The sequence below is a fragment of the Canis lupus genome, chromosome 5 (assembly GCF_003254725.2).
Source record: "Canis lupus dingo isolate Sandy chromosome 5, ASM325472v2, whole genome shotgun sequence".
Classification (NCBI taxonomy): domain Eukaryota; kingdom Metazoa; phylum Chordata; class Mammalia; order Carnivora; family Canidae; genus Canis; species Canis lupus.
The window spans coordinates 39,829,296-39,851,011 of NC_064247.1; the positions used below are offsets into that span (position 1 = coordinate 39,829,296).

General features: G+C 37.3%; 1 protein-coding gene across 22 annotated transcripts in view; it reads left to right on the top strand.

Annotated features, from left to right (window-relative positions):
• The window catches only part of NCOR1 (nuclear receptor corepressor 1), a 150,400-nt gene that overhangs the window by 21,747 nt on the left and 106,937 nt on the right, over positions 1 to 21,716 (top strand). For all 22 annotated transcript variants that reach the window (XM_049109479.1, XM_049109481.1, XM_025428247.3 and 19 more), the window contains exons 3-4: positions 8,793 to 8,926; positions 20,378 to 20,570. In XM_049109479.1, coding sequence (XP_048965436.1) covers positions 8,793 to 8,926; positions 20,378 to 20,570 — 327 coding nt within the window. The remainder of the gene's footprint in view (positions 1 to 8,792; positions 8,927 to 20,377; positions 20,571 to 21,716) is intronic.

Here is a 21,716-nt window from a genome sequence, read left to right on the forward strand (position 1 = left end):
CCCCTGTTGAATTTTATCATAATTGGGTATTGAATTTTGGTTGTGTTGCCCTCTCTCCATCCATGTTCCTTGTCTGAATACTGATTTCCTAGAGTTTTGTTGCTGTTTCTTTTTTGTTTGTTTGTTTTGTTTTATAGACTTTTAGTTTACATATAATAAAATTTTATTATGTGTGTACATTTTGTCAGTTTCATACATCAATAAAACCATCACCAGAATGACGATATAGAGTATTTCTATCACCCCATCCCTTGTACTCCATCCGGGTCAGTCTTCTCTACTTTGCACAAACCTCAGCTCCCAGGAAACCACTGCTCTGCTTTTTGTCATAAAAGATTATATTTGTTTTGAGTTTTATATGAACACTTTTTTGTGGCTTCTTTTGCTTCCCATAATATTTTTGAGATTTATTCATGTTCTGGTACATCTTAGTAATTTCTTTTAATTGTTGGGTATGGATATACCACAATTTATCTAGTTACCTATTCCAGTTTTTGGTTATTCTAAATAAAATTATTTCAAAAACCTGTATCTGTGTGTTTATTTTACTTAGGTTTTATAAAGAAGTATTGTTTTATTTTAACTGTATTATTGGAGAGCATGTGTTTTTAATTTTTGTCAAGTCTAGTTTATTAATTTTTATCTTTATATTTCTTGCGTTTTGTGTCATATTTAAGAAATTTTTGCCAGGGATGTCTGGGTGGCTCAGTGGTTGAGGGTCTGCCTTTGGCTCAGATCGTGATCCCGGGGTCCTGGGATCAAGTCTTGCATCAGGCTCCCTGGAGGGAGCATGCTTCTCCCTCTGCCTTTGTCTCTGCCTCTCTCTCTGTCTCCCTCATGAAATAAATAAAATCTTAAAAAAAAAAAGTTTTTATTTTTATTTATTTTATTTTTAATTTTTTTTAATAAATTTATTTTTTATTGGTGTTCAATTTGTCAACATACAGAATAACACCCAGTGCTCATCCCGTCAAGTGCCCGCCTCAGTGCCCGGCACCCTGTCACCTCCACCCCCCACCCACCTCGCCTTCCACCACCCCCAGTTTGTTTCCCAGAGTTAGGAGTCTTTCATGTTCTGTCTCCCTTTTCTGATATTTCCCACTTATTTTTTCTCCTTTCCCCTTTATTCCCTTTCACTATTAAAAAAAAAAGTTTTTGCCAAACTCCAGGTCACTAAGACTTTCTCCTATGTTTTCTTCTTTAAGTTTTATAGTTCTAGGTTTTACATTTATGTTTATCACTTACTTTGAATTAAATTTTGTTTATAATGTGAGGGTAATAGTTGAGGTTATTGTTTTGCATACGGCTATCCAATTGTTGTAGGAACCATTTGTTAAAAAGATTCTTCTTTCCCTGCTGAATTGTTTTGGCAATTTTTCAATGAAAATCAGTTGACCATATATGTGCAAGTCTATTTCTGTTTTCTCTATACTGTTCTATTGATGTATTTTTTGTATCTTTACCTCACATCTATGTTATTTTCTTTGTAAACAGACATGTAGTCTTTTAATAAAGCACTTCATATTGTCTTAACACAGCTTTATAATAAGTTGAAATTCAGTAGTGTGATTCTTTTCTGAATCGTTTTGAATATTCTAGTTTAACATTTCTACATACATTTTAAATCAACTTCTCTGTTTCTACAAAACAACTTGCCTTTTTTTTTTTTTTTAAAGATTTATTTTTATTTCAAAGGGGAGAGAATCACAAGCAGACACTCTGCTCAGCACAGAGCCTGTTGCAGGGCTCATTCTCATGACCCTGAGATCACAACCTGAGTCAAAACCAAGAGGCAGATGCTTAACAGACTGCACCACCCAGGTGCCCTTTGCTGGGATTTTGATTGGATTTGTATTGAGCCTAGGGATAAATTTGGGAGAGAATTGACATCTTAACAACTTTGATTTTTCTGGTCCATGAACATAGTGTAACTCTCCATTTATTTTGGTCTTCATTAATTTTTCTCAGTAATGTTTTGTAGTTTTTAGTGCTCAGGTCATTTACATCTTTTCTCACATTTGTTCCTAAATATTTTATATATATTTTTAAAGATTTTATTTGTTAGAAGAGGAGTAAGCAAGAATGGGGGGAGGAGCAGAGGGAGAGAGAAGCAGAGTCCCCATAGAGCTGAGAGCCTCACACAGGGCTCGATCCAGGACCCCGAGATCGTGACCTGAGCCAAACGCAGACACTTAACTGAGTCACCCAGGCACCCCAATTTTCATATTTCTGATGCAATTATAAATGTATTGCTTTTGAAATTTCAGTTTTCAGTTCATTGCTACTATGTCTATTGGTCTTGTATCCTGCAACCTTCTTACTTCTAGTTGCTTTTAGATTTCACAAGGTTTTTTCTTTTTTTAAAATTTTATTTGAGAGAGAGAGACAGTGCTTGCTTTGGCGGCACATATACTAAAAATGAGAGAGCGAGAGAGAGAAAAAGCACGAATCGCAGGAGAGAGAGAAACAGACTCCCCGCTGAGCAGGGAGCCTAACATGGGGCTCTATCCCAGGACCCCCGGATCATGACCTGAGACAAAGGCCTATGCTTAACCAACTAAGCCACCCAGGTGCCCCTCTGCAAGATTTTCTATGTAGGTGAACCTGTAATCTGAGAATAAAGACAGTTTGGCCTGTACCTTTCTAAACTGGATGCCTTTTTTTTCTTTCTTCCTAATTGTACTGGCTTTAATTGCTTGTAAAAGTGTTGAAGAGGTAAGAGTAGACACCCTTGACTTGTTTCTGATCTTAAGAGGAAGGTATTTAGTCTTTGACTATTAGGAATGTTGTTAGCAGCTAGTGACTGCATTTATCATAGGAAGCATTGAGTAATGTCTAGAATTGTCAAATCAATATGTTGTACCCCTGAAACTAATCTAACAGTGTATGCTGATTAGGCTTCAATGAAAAAAAAGAATTTTGTTAGCTTGGGAAGTATTCCCATCTCCTGATTTTCTTAAAGAGTTTGTGTAGGATTAGTATTTTTTCTTCTTAAGAAGTTTGATAGAATTTTTCAGTGAAATCATGAGGGTCTAGAATTTCTTTTGTGTAAAGAATTGAAATTGTGAGTTGCTTTGTTCTTTTTTTTTTAATTTTTATTTATTTATGATAGTCACACAGAGAGAGAGAGAGAGAGGCAGAGACACAGGCAGAGGGAGAAGCAGGCTCCATGCATCGGGAGCCCGACGTGGGATTCGATCCTGTGTCTCCACAGACACCAAAAGCAGGAGAACCACTGCGCCACCCAGGGATCCCTGCTTCGTTCTTTTTATTTATTTATTCATGAGCGACACACGGAGAGAGGCAGAGACACAGGCAAAGGGAGAAGTAGGCTCCTTGCAGGGAGCTGATGGGGGACTCAGTCCCAGGACCTCAGGATCACAACCTCTGCCAAAGGCAGATGCTCAACCACTGAGCCACCCAGGTGCTGCAAGTTCGGGTTTTTTAATAGTTATATTTGGATTCTTTTTTTTTTTTCTTGAGTCAGTCTGGGTGAGTTTTGTTGTTCAATATGTTAAATTAATAAGTTGGGGAACCCTGGGTGGCGCAGCGGTTTAGCGCCTGCCTTTGGCCCAGGACGCGATCCTGGAGACCTGGGATCGAATCCCACGTCGGGCTCCCGGTGCATGGAGCCTGCTTCTCCCTCTGCCTATGTCTCTCTGCCTCTCTCTCTCTCTCTGTGTGACTATCATAAATAAATAAAAAAAATTAAAAAAAAATAAGTTGTTGTACCTTTTATCTTCTCAATGTCTTTGAGATCTGTTGTGATATCATTCCTCATATTTTATTAGTCTAGCCTAGAGGTTTATCGATTTAATTGATTCTTTTCTGAGAATAACTGGCTTTGGTTTCATCCATTTTCACTATTTTTTTCTATTTTATTAATTTCTTTTTTTTTTTAATTTTTTTATTTATTTATGATAGTCACACAGAGAGAGAGAGAGGCAGAGACACAGGCAGAGGGAGAAGCAGGCTCCATGCACCGGGAGCCCGACGTGGGATTCGATCCCGGGTCTCCAGGATCGCGCCCTGGGGCGAAGGCAGGCGCCAAACTGCTGCGCCACCCAGGGATCCCTATTTTATTAATTTCTGCTCCATATTCTTCCTTCTCTAATTGTCCACAGATATAACATTTCTGGAATCTTTCAATGCTCTGTGTGTATTCAAGTTTCCTTTTGATACTATTTTCTTTTTGCTTGAACAGTGTCATTTCTCTTAGTGTAGGTTATTTATTTATTTATTTATTATTATTATTTTTTAGTGTAGGTCTTTTAGGAGTGAACTCTTCAGTTTTTATTTATCTAAAAAAAGTTTATTTCAGTTTTAATTTTTAAGAATATTTTACTTGATACAGGATTCTAAGCTGATGGTTATTTTCTTTCTGTACTTTAATTATTATTTTTTTAAAGTCAGTGACTTATTTTATTTTTTTTTAATTTTTATTTATTTATGATAGTCACAGAGAGAGAGGGAGAGAGAGAGGCAGAGACACAGGCAGAGGGAGAAGCAGGCTCCATGCACCGGGAGCCCGATGTGGGATTCGATCCTGGGTCTCCAGGATCACGCCCTGGGCCAAAGGCAGGCGCCAAACCGCTGCGCCACCCAGGGACCCCTCTTTCTGTACTTTAAAAGATACCATTTGTTGTATTCTGGCTTGTATGATTTCTGACCAGAAATCTTTGGTCATTCCTTTTTTTTTTTAGATTTTATTTATTTATTTATTTACTTAAAGATTTTATTTATTAATGAGAGACACACAGAGAGAGAGGAAGAGACATAGGCAGAGGGAGAAGCAGGCTCCCCATAGGGAACCTGATGTGGGACTTGATCCCAGGACCAGGATCATGCCCTGAGCCAAAAGCAGATGCCTTACTGACTGAGCCACCCAGGCATCTGTTTTTGGTTATTATCTTTTTATGTATATATAAGTATCTTTCCCCTTCTTTGGTTACTTTTAAGATTTTTCTCATTATTACTGGTTTTCAGTAATCTAATTATGATGTGCCTTTGTTGGGCTTTTTAAATACACGTGTTACTGTCTTTGGCATTCACTGAACTTCATGCTTCAATAGATTTATAATTTTCATAAATTTGGGCAATTCAGCCATTCTTTCTTCAGATATGGTTTTCTGTCTACTATCCCCCTAGTTTTTGTTTTTGTTTTTGTTTTTGAAATGCCAGTTACTCCTATTTTATATTATCTGACAGGTCACTGGACCTCTGTTCGTTTTATTTTTTTCTATTTTTTTCTTCTACAGTTTCCAACCTATTGTTAATTTTATCCAGTGAAATTTTCATTACAGACATTGGAGTTTTCTTTTTTTTTTTAATTTTTGTTTTTTTAAAATTTTATTTATTAATGAGAGACACAGAGAGGGAGGCAGAGACATAGGCACAGGGAGAAGCAGGCTCCTTGCAGGAAGCCCAATGTGGGACTCCATCCCCAGACTCCAGGATCGCACCCGGAGCCAAAGGCAGACGCTCAACCACTGAGCCACCCAGGCATCCCCGGAGTTTTCATTTTTCAGTAGAATATGAACATTGTGAATTTTACACATTTTTGATACTGCCTTTTGTTGTGTTCCTTTAAAGAGAATTGGATTCCTTCTGGTAGGCAGTTAAATTACTTTTGAGGTTTATTTTTAAACTGTCTGAGGGCAAGTCTAGAGTACTCTTTATTCTAAGTCTTATTTGTTCACCACTTCTGAACTTGTCTCTTCTGGGGTATTTAGTGATTATTTCATGTATTCATTGAGGTTTCTTCCCTCTGGCGGGAGGAAATTTGATTGAGTTCTGGCGCTGTGTAAGCTCTGGGAACTGTTTATTTTAGAGTTCCTCCAAATTGTTCTTTCTAAGAACAACCAGTGATGTTTAAGACTGGGCTGTGCTCTCCCCTATACATTTGCAGATTGGAGTTTAGCCAATAACTTAGGAGAACCCAAATTCACATTTTGGGAAATCTTTCTCTATGTAATTCCCGCCACTCAGAGTCTCCAGAAATCCTGTCCATATGGCTTTATATCAAACGAGTATGGTTGCTTTAATGAACAAGTTTATGGGCACCATTTGGGTTCCCTTCCCAGGGATGCAATGTGGAGATTGCCTCGAAGCAGAAAGCCTGGAGTACAGTAGGATTTACCCCATTTGTGTGATTTTTTTTTTCTCAGAGATCGAGTCCTGTGGAGTCCTGAAGATAGTTACTATGTTTTGTTTTTTTTTTTAGTTACTATGTTTTGCCCAAATTTTTGGCTGTTTACTGTGAGCATGTAATTTTGGACAGTTATGTACTCCTACCTGGAACCTGAAGGGCACTGTTGTTTATTTCACTCCTTACTCTTAATTTGTCTTGTTGGATATATCCTTTAGAAATCCTTTCAGAGAGAGTCTGTGGTTGGTAAATTTTCTGAGTTCTTGAATTCTGAAAAGTTCATACTCCTAAAATTTGAGATGGTTTGGTTGTTGGATTTGTAGGTTCAAAGTTCTTTTTCTCTGAACTTAGAATTTGTTATTTGTCTCTCTCTTTTTTTTTTTTTTTTTTTTGTATTTTTTAAAAAGATTTTATTTATTTATTCATGAGAGGCACAGAGAAAGAAAGAGAGAGGCAGAGACACAGGCCAAGGGAGAAGCAGGCTCCATGCAGGGAGCCCGATGTAGGACTTGATCCCAGGACTGCAGGATCAAGTCCTGGGCGGAAGGCAGGCGCCAAACTGCTGAGCCACCCAGGCATCCCTGTCTGTTTCCTTTTTTTTTTTTTTTTTTTTTAAGATTTTATTTATTCATGAGAGACACACACACACACAGAGACAGAGACACACAGGCAGAGGGGGAAGCAGGCTCCATGCAGGGAGCCTGAAGTGGGACTCAATCCCAGGTCTCCAGGATCAGGCCCTGGGCTAAATAAAGGTGGCGCTAAACCGCTGAACTACCCAGGCTGCTCATGTTTACTTCTATACAGTGTCACTAATGAGACTTTTTATTATGATCTTTGTTACTTTGTAGGAAACCTATTTCCTGTTTCTCATGATACCAAGTTTTCTCTTTATCTTTGCTTATCTGAAATTTTTGATATGTCCATCCAGTGTGATGGATTAATTTTTAAACTATGCCCAACTTTTAGGTCCTTTTAAATCCAAGGACTTTGTCTTTTTTAACTTCTGAGAAATGCTGTTCTGTTATTTCTTAGAATATTGCTTCTCACCTGTAGGTATTGGAGGTTGGAACTTTTAACCTTGGAGGTTTTAATTTTCCTTCTCTAACTTCCCTAGCTTTGTGCCTTGCTGTGTTTCAAGAGAATGCCTCTCTGTTCTGTCTTTGCTTTCGTTTGCTCTTCACCTGTTCTGTTCTATTGTCTAATCTCACTGATTAGTTTTTTAATTTCTTTGACTGCTGTTTGGTCCCTTTTTTGAGGATATCGTTTATACTTTTGTGTCTTTTTTACTTTTAGTCTTTTATCTGTTTCTTTGGATGTAAATTATTTTTGAGTGAGTTGTGCCTTTTTTAAAGTGGCTCTGACTTTAGTGTTTCTTGATTATATTTTCAACTTTCTATTTGATATTTTTTCTTAGACTACGTAAGAATTGTGTTTTATCTGCTTACCATGAAGAGCTCTGGACTTCTTATCTATTCCATGTTTCAGTCTGGATTGCTCCATTTGATCTATTCATGATTTAAAATGCTTTTTGTTGACATACAATTCATATAACATAAGACTCACCATCTTGAAGTGTATAATATAATAGTTTTAGTATATTCAGAGTTGGGCATCCATTACCATCTAATTCCAGAACTTTTCTGCCACCCAGAATGAAACCCATACCTTATACTAGTTCATCCCAATTCCCCTTTCCTATCAGTTCCCTGGCAACCACTAATCTGCTTTCTGTCTCTGTTGATTTGTTTCTTATAGACATTTATATAACTGGAATCATAAAACATGTGGCCCTTATGTCTGTTTTTAGTTAGCTTAACATTATGTTTTCCAGGTTCGTCTAGGTTGTACTATGTATCAGTACTTCATTCCTCGTTATGATTGAATAGCATTCCACTGTATAGATACAGCTCGTTTTGTTTATCTATTCTTGAGTCACTGGGCATTTGGATTCTTTCTACATTTTGGCTATTGCGAATAACACTGCTTTGAAAATTTGTGTAGTAAGTTTTGTGTGTGGACATATGCTTTAAATTACCTTGTGTATATAGGTAGGAGTGGAATTCCTGGGTTATTTGACAGTTCTAGGTATAACCATGATTGTTAGCATTAATCTCTTTTGAAAAGGAGCTTTTTCTCTTTTCAATGAAAAGTTAAAAGTAGCATTACTCGCATTACTCTTAACTAGCAGGTTGAGTCTCTGGACTTCTGTCTCTTCATTTGTAAATATACATGTATTTAACTAAATGGCTTCTTTGGCCTTCCAGCTCACCCATTTTGAATTTAAGGTTGGACTGGTTTTTTAGGATTTCTTTTTTGTTTGTTTGTTTTTTAGGATTTCATGTTGAACACTTGAGTTTGAGATCTTACTGCTTGAATAATATAGATGGGGAGTTACTGTAATGCATGTTATTAGGAGAATGAGTCAAATATAGTCGAGTTCTTTTGAATGATACACAGTTAAAATGTTGATTGTTTTAGGTTGATGGGGAAGAATTAGATCAGTGAAGGATAGAAATCATCATTGCTGTTTATTTCCTTGCTTAGTGGCCCATAACTGCCTCTGTGCGTTTATACGTGGTTTAATTTCATGATGTTTTTGACTTTTTGGCTAATAAGTAATCTGTGATTCTTTTAATACTAGGAATTTGCAGTCCCTGATTATCGTTCTTCTCATCTTGAAGTCAGCCAGGCATCACAGCTCCTGCAACAGCAGCAGCAACAGCAGCTTCGCAGACGGCCTTCCCTGCTTTCAGAATTTCATCCGGGTTCTGACAGGTAATGGGGTTCTTTTGTGTTTCCATCTAGGATGGAACTTCTCAAGTGTGTGTGTACTTCACAAGTATGCCATTGAATTTAATTTTATAGTTTTATAACCAAGCCATGATGGGTCATTTATCGTTAATAATTTAAGTCTTTTATGTTCGTTGATCTTTTTTTTTTTTAAGATTTTATTTATTTATTCATGAGAGACACACAGATTGAGAGAGAGAGGCAGAGACACAGGCAGAGGGAGAAGCAGGCTCCATGCAGGGAGCCTGACGTGGGACTCGATCCGGGGTCCCCAGGATCACACCCCGGGCTTCAGGAGGCACTAAACCGCTGCGCCACCAGGGCTGCCCTATGTTGGTTGATCTTTTGGAGTACTTATCATAACAGTTAAAAACTCTTAGAACTTGTTTCCCGAGTTCACAGTTCTGCTGTGTAGTAGGAAGTCAGGTAGACATAGGTCCAATCCTGATCAGCTTGTAGCCTTAGTCACGTGTATAAACTGGTGTTCTTAATTTAGGCTGCATGTTAGAACCACCTTGGTTCTTTTTTTTTTTTTTTTTAAGATTTTATTTATTGGGCATTCATGAATGGGGGGGGGGGCAGAGACAGAAGCAGGCTCCGTGTGGGGAGCCCGATAGGGGACCTGATCCCAGGACCTCGGATCACGCCCCAAGCTGAAGGCAAATGCTCAACCACTGAGCCACCCAGGCATCCCGAACCACCTAGGTTTTTAAACTTGTGCCTCAGCCCCATCTCAGATGAATTAAATCAGTTCCTGGGATTGGCCCAGGCATTCGTGTATGTCTAGAGTTTCCTAGTCATTCTCATTTACAGTTAGAGTTGCAAATTACTGATTCAGACTCCTTAAACCTTAGTTTTCTCACTTGTGATAATGAGAATAGTAACGGCAATATCCTCAAAGGATAGTATTAGATCAGGTAACATTGGCCCTGTTCGTGGTAGGCATTCATTTTTCCCAGTGTCTTTACTATCTCTGCTCTCTCTTATCCCATTCTCTTAATCTGAAGCATTTTGAATTATAATAACTACTTTTATTAAATCTCCTTTTCGGCTTTCTTGTTTTAGCAATTTTATAAAGAACCTGATTTTCTATTTTAAAAATATGTTTACTGTTTAGGTTTGAAAAAGATAAAAAGATTGAAATTGGCTGTGTTTAAAATTATTATAAACAATAATTTCTTGGTCAAGGTTGTGGAGAGAATTCAGATCACTCTCCTCCATAATATCTTGCAAATATACAAAAATAGCTCTTTGAAAAAGAGCTAAAAATTACGCCATTTAAAGAAGGAAAGGCTTATAGCCACTGCCATAAACTTGGAAAAGTGGCCTTCAAGATAGGACTTAGAAGAATCTTGCATGACTTGGCCTCCTGGTTCCTACTTCTAGTCTCAAAGAAGCAGTGTTAAAGAAAAAGGGTCAGTAAAATGCTAAGATTTCTTTTTTTTTTTTTAAGATTTTATTTATTTATTCATGAGAGACAGAGAGAGAGGCAGAGACACAGGCAGGCAGAGGGAGAAGCAGGCTCTGTGCAGGGAGCCTGATGTGGGACTCAATCCCAGGACTCCAGGATCACGCCCTGAGCTGAAGGCAGGCTCTAAACCGCTAAGCCACCCAGGGATCCCCAAAGTCCCAAGATTTCTTATAAATACTCCCTAATTTGAGAAAAATATACATGATGAGGGTGTGGTGGTGGTGAATTGTTTGCTTGGCAATCTCTATTGTGCTGTCTTGCAGGAAGGGCAGGCATGGTGAGCTTTTTTCCAAAGTGATGAGCCAAGGCCCTTAGGACTGATTACATGTCTGGCTTGTAGAGTGGGCCAGGATCCTCAACAAAGCCTATCATAGCCCCAGCCAAGTTTTCCTCTCTGCTCCATTCCCCTGTTCCCTCAGGCTGTAGAAAAATATAGAAAGCCAAACCCAGTCCTCTATCTGTAGACAAATGCCCAACAAAAGGAAAACCCACACACACCATTCTACACCAAAGAGAAATTATGGGTAGGGCTGCACATGGGGGTACTTGAGCAGTAGAGTAACAATGCTGTGAACAGGGCAAATATATTCCTGGAAAAGAAAATTAAAGAAAGCAATATAGAGTGTCAAAAACAAAATCCCCTATGTGTAAGAATATGAAAAATGAAGAATGTGTCCTCTAAGTGTTATGTGCTACAGGAGAACTTAAAATTAATAATAAGGTCTTTAAAAATAGTAGAAGGCAACCCAATTAGATAAAATGAAAGATTGGACATTCCAGTGTTACCAAGCTCACCATTATAAATTCAGTACACAGAATAAGTAACAAGGAATGAAACAGGTGTGTCTAAACATGAGATCCTTGTCCTGCGAGAAAGTCCAGAGATAATCGAGTAGATGTGGAAGAAAAGGATAGACTTTTTTTTTTTTTTTTTTTTTTAAGGATAGACATTAAAGCAATTAGCAAGAAGTTGTTAGGGCACCTGGGCGGCTCAGTTGATTAGGCATCTGCCTTCGGCTCAGGTCATGATGTTAGGGTCCTAGGATCAAGCCCCACATCAGGCTCCTTGTTCCACAGGAAATCGCTTCTCCCTCTGTCTCTCTCTTTCCATTCATGCTGTCTCTTGCTTTCTCTCTCAAATAAATAAAATCTTAAGGAAGAAGTTGGTAAATATGGAGGATAAATTAAAATCATCCAACAATCATAAGAACATGTGTTTCTGAGGTAGAGAACCTGTAAAGGAAAGGAAATAATGTAATTTTAAAAGAACACTTTTTTCTTGGTAAAGTGAAAGAAGAACTCTCTACCTTGATAGGACATACCTTGCTCTAGGAAAACTTGCACAGAATGATCAACATCAAGACAGATCCTGGTTCAGTTATTATTATTATTTTTTTCCTGGTTCAGTTATTAAAGTTCAAAGGTAAGTAAAAGAATCAGGAATTCAGGAAGCAAAGGAAATCCTAGATAGGGAGGAAAAAGTGGCTTCAAACGACTACAAGGATAGAGGATAGCAGAGCAGTATCTACGAAGTTCTGAGAAAAAGACGTTGAGGTCTATGAATGTTATATGCCACTTAAGTCCAAGGAGAAAAGCAAGAATCAAACAGTCTTAGACATGAAAGCACTGATCATCTAAAACTTCTTGAAGAATTTCTAGGTGCTGGAATCCACCTGAAGAATGGAAGCCATGGTAAAAGGACTGTAGTAAGCCACAAATTCCTTTAAGTAAAAAGGCCATCTGAGATACCTAGATGAGTTACAACTGAATGTCAATAGCAAATCTTGACAAAGTAAAAATGATATAACTATGGAATCTAGAGGTATAGAAGGTATTGGGAGAATGTTTAAAGATATGCACTTGAAGAGTATGCCTGGAGTGATTTGGTACTTCTGACATGGAATTCTTTTTTTTTTTGACATGGAATTCTTTTAAGTTAATAAAAAAAATTCCCATCTTAATGCCTTTCATAGTTTTCCTCTTACCCTTAAGGGGGGGAACTAATTTTAGGAACTAATTTCTTATGGTGAAGGAGAATTTACCTGGAGTCCAGCAGTTCTTCCATTTTAAGCTTTATTTCATTTTATTTTTTTCCCTTAATACCTGTATAAAAACAAACCAGGGGATCCCTGGGTGGCTCAGCGGTTTGGCGCCTGCCTTTGGCCCAGGGCGCGATCCTGGAGTCCCGGGATCGAGTTCTGCGTCAGGCTCCCGGCATGGAGCCTGCTTCTCCCTCCTCCTGAATCTCTGCCTCTCTTTCTCTCTATGCCTATCATAAATAAATAAATAAATCTTTTAAAAAAAATAATCTTTAAAAAATATTGTATGTGATTCTTTTTGTTACTTTATTTTTGCCTGTATATCCACCCATCTGTATATAAAAATAAAGTGATGACTGGGAATGGAATTCAACTAATTTTGGCATTGTTTCGGTGTGGTGGGATTTGGGGCAATTTGCTACTTCTGTATTCCTGGAATTTTTTGGTTAAGCAAATCTATATCCTTTTATAAACAGTACTTTTAAAATATAAGAGTCATTTCTGGGTCAGTATCATCAATCATGTTTTCTAGATTTCATTGGAAAAATTAGTCCACATAAGTAGAATATTTGGATATTTAGATTAAAAGATGCAGAATAGTTGAGGTAATTTCATATATTATAAAAGATTCACTGTACTTCAGATAATTGGTTTTTCCCTTGAGCAACAAAAGAAGCCGAATCGTGCTTGTATGTTTGAAAATTTAGGTGAAATAAATTTTGTTTCAAAGAATAGCCTTCCATAGCTAGGCATAAATAAAATCAGTTGATGTAATTCCTAATGATTTTTGTGGACCACTGTTTTTGAATAGCTATGAACGTTATGACATATTCTCCCTACATGAGGGTTTTCTTTTCTTCAAAATTAAAATAATATGGTATAGGTATATTACAGTAAAAAACCCATTTAATAACTTTAATTCATTTAAAGATATTTAAAGATAATATTAGGAGGTCATAGAAATCAGTAAAATATAAGAACTTTTAAGTTTAAAAGTCTACAGAGATTTTTTTTTTTAGTATGAAAATCTGATGTTTATTTTTTTATACCTCATTTATCGATTCATCAGTTGATATTTGAGTTTTCACTTTTTGACTGTTATGAATAATGCTGCTAGGAACATTCACGCACTCATTTTTATGTGACTGTGGATTTTCCTTTCTCTTGGGAATATGCCTAGGAGTAGAATTGCTTTATCATATGATGGTTCTCTGTTTGTTTGCCATTTGAGAAATGACTACACTGTTTCCAAAGTGGCTGTACCCTTCCACTGGTGTTAGTTTTTAAAAGGCAGAAGTGTTCATTTAAAATGAAGATTTCATGCTTAACTCCTCCAGGACTCCAATATAAAATTGCATTTGTTTTTGAAATTTTAAATGTTCAATTATATACTTACTTCTTTATCCATGAGTAGTTGTGTTCTTCTAAAAAGGATGGGCAAGCTGAAATGGGAAATAGCTTGATTTCATTTCTTTTCTTTTCTTTTCTTTTCTTTTCTTTCTTTTCTTCTTTCTTCTTTTTTTTTTTTTTTAGATTTTATTTCTTTATTAGAAAGCACAAGTAGGGGTGTACAGAGGGAGAGGGAGAAACAGATTCCCCCCTGAGCTGGGAGCCCCACAGAGGGCTTGATCCTAGGACCCTGAGACCATGACCTGAGCTGAAGGCAGACACTTAACTGACAGAACCACCCGGGTGCCCTAGCCTGATTTCTTGATGGAAAGAGAGCTTTCTGTACTCAGTGTTTGTCTAATTGTCCTGTATCCTGGCCACCTTATGTTCTCCTTTGGCACTGGGTGTGCTCTTCTTTCTGGCTTTGGTAAATCTTGTAGGCAGAGTCACTAGAGGTACAATGTAATACTTGAAGTTAAGTTTTGTAGGTTGAGGGGACAACTGAGTACTGAAATCCAGCTTGGGCAATTTGTCCAGCCCTGTGTACCAGAGTAGTTGCACACACGGTTTTCTTGCAGGCCAGCCGTGGTCCTGATTATCAGTGCTGTATTGAGGTTCTGGGCCTTTAGCCTCATGCTGGATGCTTGTTTCTGATAGATGAGCTCTGGCTGTTTTGTGGGGGATGAATTTGAGGTGGTTAGACTAGAAGCAGAGGGAACATGTGAGAGACCTGAAAGAGAGAGCATGTGGGCATAAGGTAGGGCGGTGAAAAGAGGTTTGAGATGAAACAGGCTGGAGTCTGTTAGATGAGGCCACCAAGTCCTAGCAGTTGGCAAAGGCGAGAGAGGAGACCTGGATAATTCTTAGGTTTCTAGCTTGGTTCCATTGCCATGACACTGGGATAAAGATCAAGGGAAGAGCAATAAGGTTAAGACAACTTGAGTTTCTTATGAGTTAAGTTTGAGGTACCTGTGAAACATCCAGGTGGAGGTGTATCTAACATTCCTCAGGGGAGGATCCAGGTGGGTACATGTGATCCAGAGAGGGTGGAAAATGAGAAGGGCCAAAGTTTAAGATGAGCCCAGAGGGTCCCTGACATCTAAAAGTACCATGAGGTGGAAGTCTCTGAAGGAGAGAGAGAAAGGAAAATGATTTTGAAATAGTGGTCTTCAAACTTGTTACTTGGATATTTCTCAAAAGAATTTTGAAAAGCTGTATTGTACATTTTTAAGTTGACAACTAAAATTTTTCATATGTCGTAAAAGATGAATATAATTTGTCATATTGAAAGTATTGACATCTGAAAGCAAAACTGCAGCAATACATTTAAAAAATTACCTGATGGAATTGAAATACCATAGTGGTTTGGTACCGTCATCCACTTAAAATGATACTATGCATGAACAAACTTGACTTTAACAGAACTTCTTTTTTTTATTCCTTTTTTCCTTGGAATTCATATGTTCATTCTTTTTCCACAAAATTTATCGTAATGTGATTTGTTTGATTATTTATTTATTGGTCTTCTATTTAACCACAAAAATATGTAAAAGTATCTGTTTCTAAAAGATGATCTGTTTAAAAAACTTCTTTATTGAAATATGGTTGTCATTACAAGATTGATCAAAAAAGCAATCATTTAAGAAAATGAGAAACATTTATCAAATACAAGTAAAATTTCATGGAAACGCATCCATGCTTTAATGAGATAGACAGGGCTGTTTTCAAATTATTACTTATTGACAGAATGAAAGCGGCATGTACTCTATTCTTATTTGTTAGCCTGTTGAAGGTACCAAGAAATCTTATTCACAAAAATAATTTCTTATGAGGCATATATCCTAAATCACTTATTTCTCTAAGATGAAGATGTTATTTAGCAACTTAAGTTCTTCAGTTTTATTGAAGGCAAACATTTGGGAACTGTTAGCTTGCAAAAGGGTTTGTTTCTTTGCAGCCCTGGAGGGATTGACACTTGAGGGACAGTGTCCAGTGTAAGGTCCAAGGAGGGTGAGCTGTAAGCTTTTTGTGTGTGCACAATGAGAGAAGGCCGGCTGTGGAAGAAGCAGAGGGGGAGAGGTGCAGGTTCGTTACCTAGTAGGTCTGTGTAAGTAAAGACAATGTAAGGAATCTCAGGATCTCTGGAAACTGATAATCTTTAAAATGATCTGTGCTCGGATCCTCTGAGGAGAACCATTGTATATGCCCCAGCAGACTTTAGACTATGACAAGCAGGGAAGACAGTGTCCTGGAAACCAAGAGGTGGAAGAGTTTCAGGAAGGAAGGAGTAAGTAAAGGATAAAAAGTAGCAGACAGGTCAGGATATGTCTAAAAATATTCCTTTGCTTTCAGTATTAGGAGGTCATTGCTGACTTTGGTGAGTGACCTCTTGTAATACGATGAAACAATGGGGGATTAAGTCAGAGTCCAGTGAGTTGAGTGAATGGAAAAGACTAACTGGTGAAAAAGTATAAATCATCCTTTCAAGTAGTAGTAACCTTCGGATATAAAATTTGGTATTAGCATTTCAGATCTCTTTATTTTCTAGGCTAATCTTTATTAATAATGTTTCTAAGAATTAATTTGTGGTGTTATTTTTTTATTGTGTTAAAATACATGTAACATAAAGTTACCATTTTAACCATTTTTGAATGCGCCAGTTTAGTGGCATTAAATGCATTTATGTTGTGCAACCAAGCCACTATTTCCGTGACTTTTCATTACCCCAGAGAAAACTCTGTTCCCGTTAGGCAATAATTTTCCCTCCCCCACTTCTCCCAGTCCCTGGTAACCTCTAATCCACTTTCATTTTCAATGAATTTGCCTATTCTAATTATTTCCTATAAATGGAGTCTTACAGTAATTGTCCTTTTGTGTCTGGCTTATTTCACTTAGCATAAATTTTTTTTTTAAAGATTTTATTTATGAGAGAAACACACAGAGAGAGGCAGAGACACAGGCAGAGGGAGAAGCAGGCTCCATGCAGGGAACCCCACGTGGGACTTGATCCCGGGTCTCCAGGATTACACTCTGGGCCAAAGGCGGTGCTAAACCGCTGAGCCACCCGGGCTGCCCTTAGCATAATGTTTTTAAGGTATATCCATATTGTAGCATGTGTCAGAACTTTACTCCTTTTTGTGGCAAAATAATTGTCCACTGGATGTATATACCACATTTTGTTTATCTGGTTGACAAGAGTTGTTTCATTTTGGCTGTTGTGAATAATGTTGCTTTGAACTTTGGTGTACAAGTGTCTGTTTGAGTCCATTTTTAATACCTTTGTATCAGAGTTCCTGTTTTCAGTACTTTAGGATATATGCCTTATATATCCAGGTGGAATTGCTGTGTCATATGGTAATTCTATGTTTAGCTTTTTGAAGAACTGCAAAATTTTTCCAGAGTGGCTGTATAGCTTTACATTCCTAGTGGTAGCACATGGGTTCCAATTTTTCCATATCTTTGTAAACAATTGTTATTCTTCATGCCCCCCCCCCATACCCTGCCTTTTTAAACAATTTAGGCCACTCTATTGGGTATTAAATGGTACCTCATTGTGGTTTTGATTTGTGTTCCCATAATGATGAATGATGTTGAACATTTTTTCATATGTTTGTTGGCCATTTGTATATCTTTGGGTAAACGTCTATTAAATCCTTTGTCCATTTTTCTTTCTTTCTTTTTTTTTTTTTTTTTTTGAGGGGGTTATCTTTTTATTGTTCATCGTGGGAAGGAATTCCGTGTATTCTGGATATTAAAAGCTTATGAGCAGGGCCTGGATGGCTCAGTCGGTTAAGCATCTTGCATCAGCTCAGGTCATAATCCCAGGGTCCCTGGGATTGAGCCCCACATTGGACTCCTCTCTCACAGGGGGTCTGCCTTGCCCTCTCCCTCTGCTCCTCGCCCCATTCATGTGCGCTCTCTCTCTCTCAAATAAATAAAATCTTAAAAAAAAAATCTTATCAAATTCATGATTTGCAAATAGCTTCTCCCATTTCTTGTAGATTTTCTTGTCACTCTTGTCACTCTCTGTGTATAAAAGTTTGAAATGTTAAAAAAAAAGTTTGAAATGTTGATGAAGTCCAATTTATCTGTTTTATTTTGGTGGTGGTGGTGGTGTTGCTGCCTGGGCTTTTGGTATGATATACAAGAATTCGTTGTGAGATCCAAGGTCAGGAAGATTTCTCCCTAAGTTTTTTTTGAGGATTTTTTAGTTTTGGGTCTTAACCTTTGAAATCTAAAATCTATTTTGAGTTAATTTTTACAGGTGGTCCAGCCTCTTTATTTTCCATGAGTATATCTAGTTTCCCCAGCACCATATGTTGAAGAGATGGTTCTTTCCTCCCATTGAATAGTCCTGGCACACTTGTTAAAAGTCAACTAATGATAGATGTGAGGGTATATTTCTGGGCTTTCAGTTCTATTCCTTTGGTCTGTATGTCTATCCATATGTCAGTACTACACTCTTGGTTACTGTAGCTTTGTAGTAAGTTTTGAAATGGGGAAGTATGAGTTCTTCTAACTTTGTATTTCTCTTCCCAGATTGTTTTGGCTATTTGGGGTCCTTTGAATTTCCATATGAACTTTATAGTGGGTTTTTGTATTTCTCAAAAAAATGCCACTGGGATTTTGATAGAGATTACATTGAATCTGTAGATAGCTTGAGTACTGTTGTCATCTTAATGGTACTGAGGCTTTTAGTACATAAGCATGAGATATCTTAGTATTTATTTAAGTTTTCCTTAATCTCTTCAGCAATGTTTTGTGGTTTTTAGTGTGTAAGTTTTGGACCTCCTTCTTCAAATTTATTCCTAATTTTTATTCTTTTGGATGCTGTTATAAATAAAATGTTTATTTCATTTTCAGATTGTTCATTGCTGATATATAGATAGATAACTGATTTTTTTTTGTGCGTTGAATTTGTATCCTCCAGTTTTGCTTTATTCATTTATGGCTCTAGATTTTTTTGGTGGATCCTTTAGATTTTTCTACATATGAGATCATGTCATCTCAGTAGAAATACTTTATATCTTCCTTTCAGATTTTTATTTGAAGGCCTTTTATTTCTTTTTCTTGCCAAATGTTCTGACAAGAACTCTGAATACTATATTGAATGCAAGTGGCAAAAGCAGCCATCCTTATCTTTTTCCTAAGGTTTTCTACTCTACTATTTTTTGTGACATCATTGTGACTTGTAAGATAATGGGATTTATGTCTTGAATGAGATTTCAGATTTTTTTTTTTTTTTTAGATTTTATTTATTTATTTGAGAGAGAGAAAGAGAGAGTACAAGCAGTGAGGAGAGGCAGAGGGAGAAGGAAAAGCAGATTCCTCCCTGAGCAGGAAGCCTGATGCAGGGCTTGATACTAGAACCCTGGGATCATGATCTGAGCTTTGAAGACAGATGCTTAACTGACTCAGCCACCCAGGCACTCCAGATTTTTGAAATATAATAATATATAATAAATATGTATGTAAAATATAATTATATATAATATATGTTACATATTAAATATCTATTATATAATATATATGAAATATAATAATTTTATAAGCCTGAGGGTTTATTTCATCATTTCTTTTAAAAAGGAGACCCTGGGTAGCTCAGTCAGTTGGGCAGCCGACTCTTGATTCTGGCTTTGGTCATGGTCTTGGGGTTGTGGGATTGAGTCCTACCTCAGGTTTCATGCTGGATGTGGAACCTGCTTGGGATTCTGTCTCTCCCTCTCTCTCTACACACCCTCCCCTACCCTCCTCCCCCCGCCTCTCTCTCAAAAAACAAAACTTAAAAAAAAATTTTAAAAACCCAGTGGTTATCCTTTTCATTGAGAAATGTTTTGTGAAACGTTTGTTTAAAGTCTGGCCACAAAGTAAAATGTTGCTTCTGTAAATACTTTGGTAGGAAAGGGAAAGTGAAATTAATGAACACCCACATGCAGTACTCTGTCCAGTACATCATGTGAAGGAATCAAAGATAGATTCCTGACTTTCAAGACACTTACATACTTGCAGAAACCAGACAGAATACGTATTTTAGGGGTCAGAATTTCAAAGCAGTGTTACATTTCCACTCGACACTCGTCTTTAAGTCTTAATACCTCACAATTCAAGTCATTTATGTTTCCATTTACAGTTGCTGGAGATTTATTTTTCCTGCTTGTTTTTATTATTGGTACAAAATGATGACTTTTCTGGTTTAGATCATACAAAATTCAATTATAATGGCACAGATTTAGAAATAATATTTTAGGGATATTTCTCAGCAACTTTAAATTTTCTGCAAATTGAAATCTTTTGAATTGCAATTACCTTTACTACCACCGCTCCCATCTCCCCTGAAGAAACTTCTTTCTGTTAGAATTAGACGTTTAATAGCACTTTGTATATATTTTTCTTCCAGGGTAGGGAAGCGAGGCAGGGATTCACTTTAAAAATAAGCATGATTTTTCTCATTTATTTCGAAGTCCAACCAGGCATGTTAGCAGGAAGTTGTACATCATCTTGCAATTTTCAAGTGTTTCTTTTCTTTTTATGTGTTAGGCCTCAAGAAAGGAGAACTGGATATGAACAGTTTCACCCAGGGCCTTCACCCGTGGATCATGATTCCCTGGAATCCAAGCGACCACGTCTGGAGCAGGTTTCTGATCCCCATTTCCAGCGTGTTAGTGCTGCAGTCTTACCTGTAGTACACACGCTGCCAGAAGGGTTGAGGTCTTCTGCAGATGCTAAGAAGGTAAATATTTGATCTCTTACCCCTGTGGAGTTGTCGGTCTGTAATGTTTATTCAGCCATATTCAGGCACAGCACCTAATAGAAAGTCTGATTATGCCAGGCTCTAAAAGCTAGTGCTATGGGAAAGTAAAAATTTTGTTAAACAAAACTGAAAACCACAAACTTAGTGCTCCAGACTTTTAAAGTCAGTACTTTTGACTTTTTGGTAAATGAAAACAATCTGAGGCCTGCTATAAAGAAAAATTGCTATTGAATAACTCTCAAGCATTTTGTACTGGCTCGCTGGGCTGTAAAAATGTGGTCAGTGGTTTTCAAGACAACTACAGTTTTGTTAAATTTAAATTAAATTTAAAACAATCCCTTTAAATTTAGTTGCAATTATTGTGCTTGTAATTTTTATAGAGAAAATTTTAAAAATAAAAAATACTTAAATGTTTTTCGAATTTAAAAATTTTAAAAATTGTTTCTTTGGAAAACTTGAAAATGCAGAGGAAAAACATTGCCTGAAGTTTTTTTTTTTTTTAATTTACATTTTAGTTAACATGTAGTACAGTATTGGTTTCTGGAATAGAATTCCCTGATTTGTTACTTATATACAACAACAGGTGCTCATCACAAGTACCCTTCTTAATCCCCATTACCCATCTACCCATCCCCCACCCACCTTGCTCCATCAGCCCTCAGTTTGTTCTCTATCCTTAATTATCCCTTATGACTTGTTTCCTGCTCTGCTTTTTTCTTTTTCCCCTTCCCATACTTTCATCTGTTTTCTTTCCTAAATTCCACATATGAGGACAGACCTGTGGTATTTGTCTTTCTCTGACTGACTTATTTCACTTAGCGTAATAAGTTCTAGCTCTATCCACACCAAAGCAAATGGCAAGATTTCATTTTTTGATGGCTGAGTAATATTCCATTATATATACATGCCGCATCTTCTTCTTCTTTTTTTTTTTTTTTTTTAAGGATTTTCTAACGTACTCATTTGAGAGAGAGAGAAAGAGAGTGCCAGCCAGAGTAGAGCAGGGGGAAAGGTCAGAGGGAGAGGGAGGAGCAGACTTCCCGCTGAGTAAGGAGCCTGATACGGGGCTTGATCCCAGGACCCCAGGATCATGACCTGAGCCCAAGGCAGACACTTAACCCTACT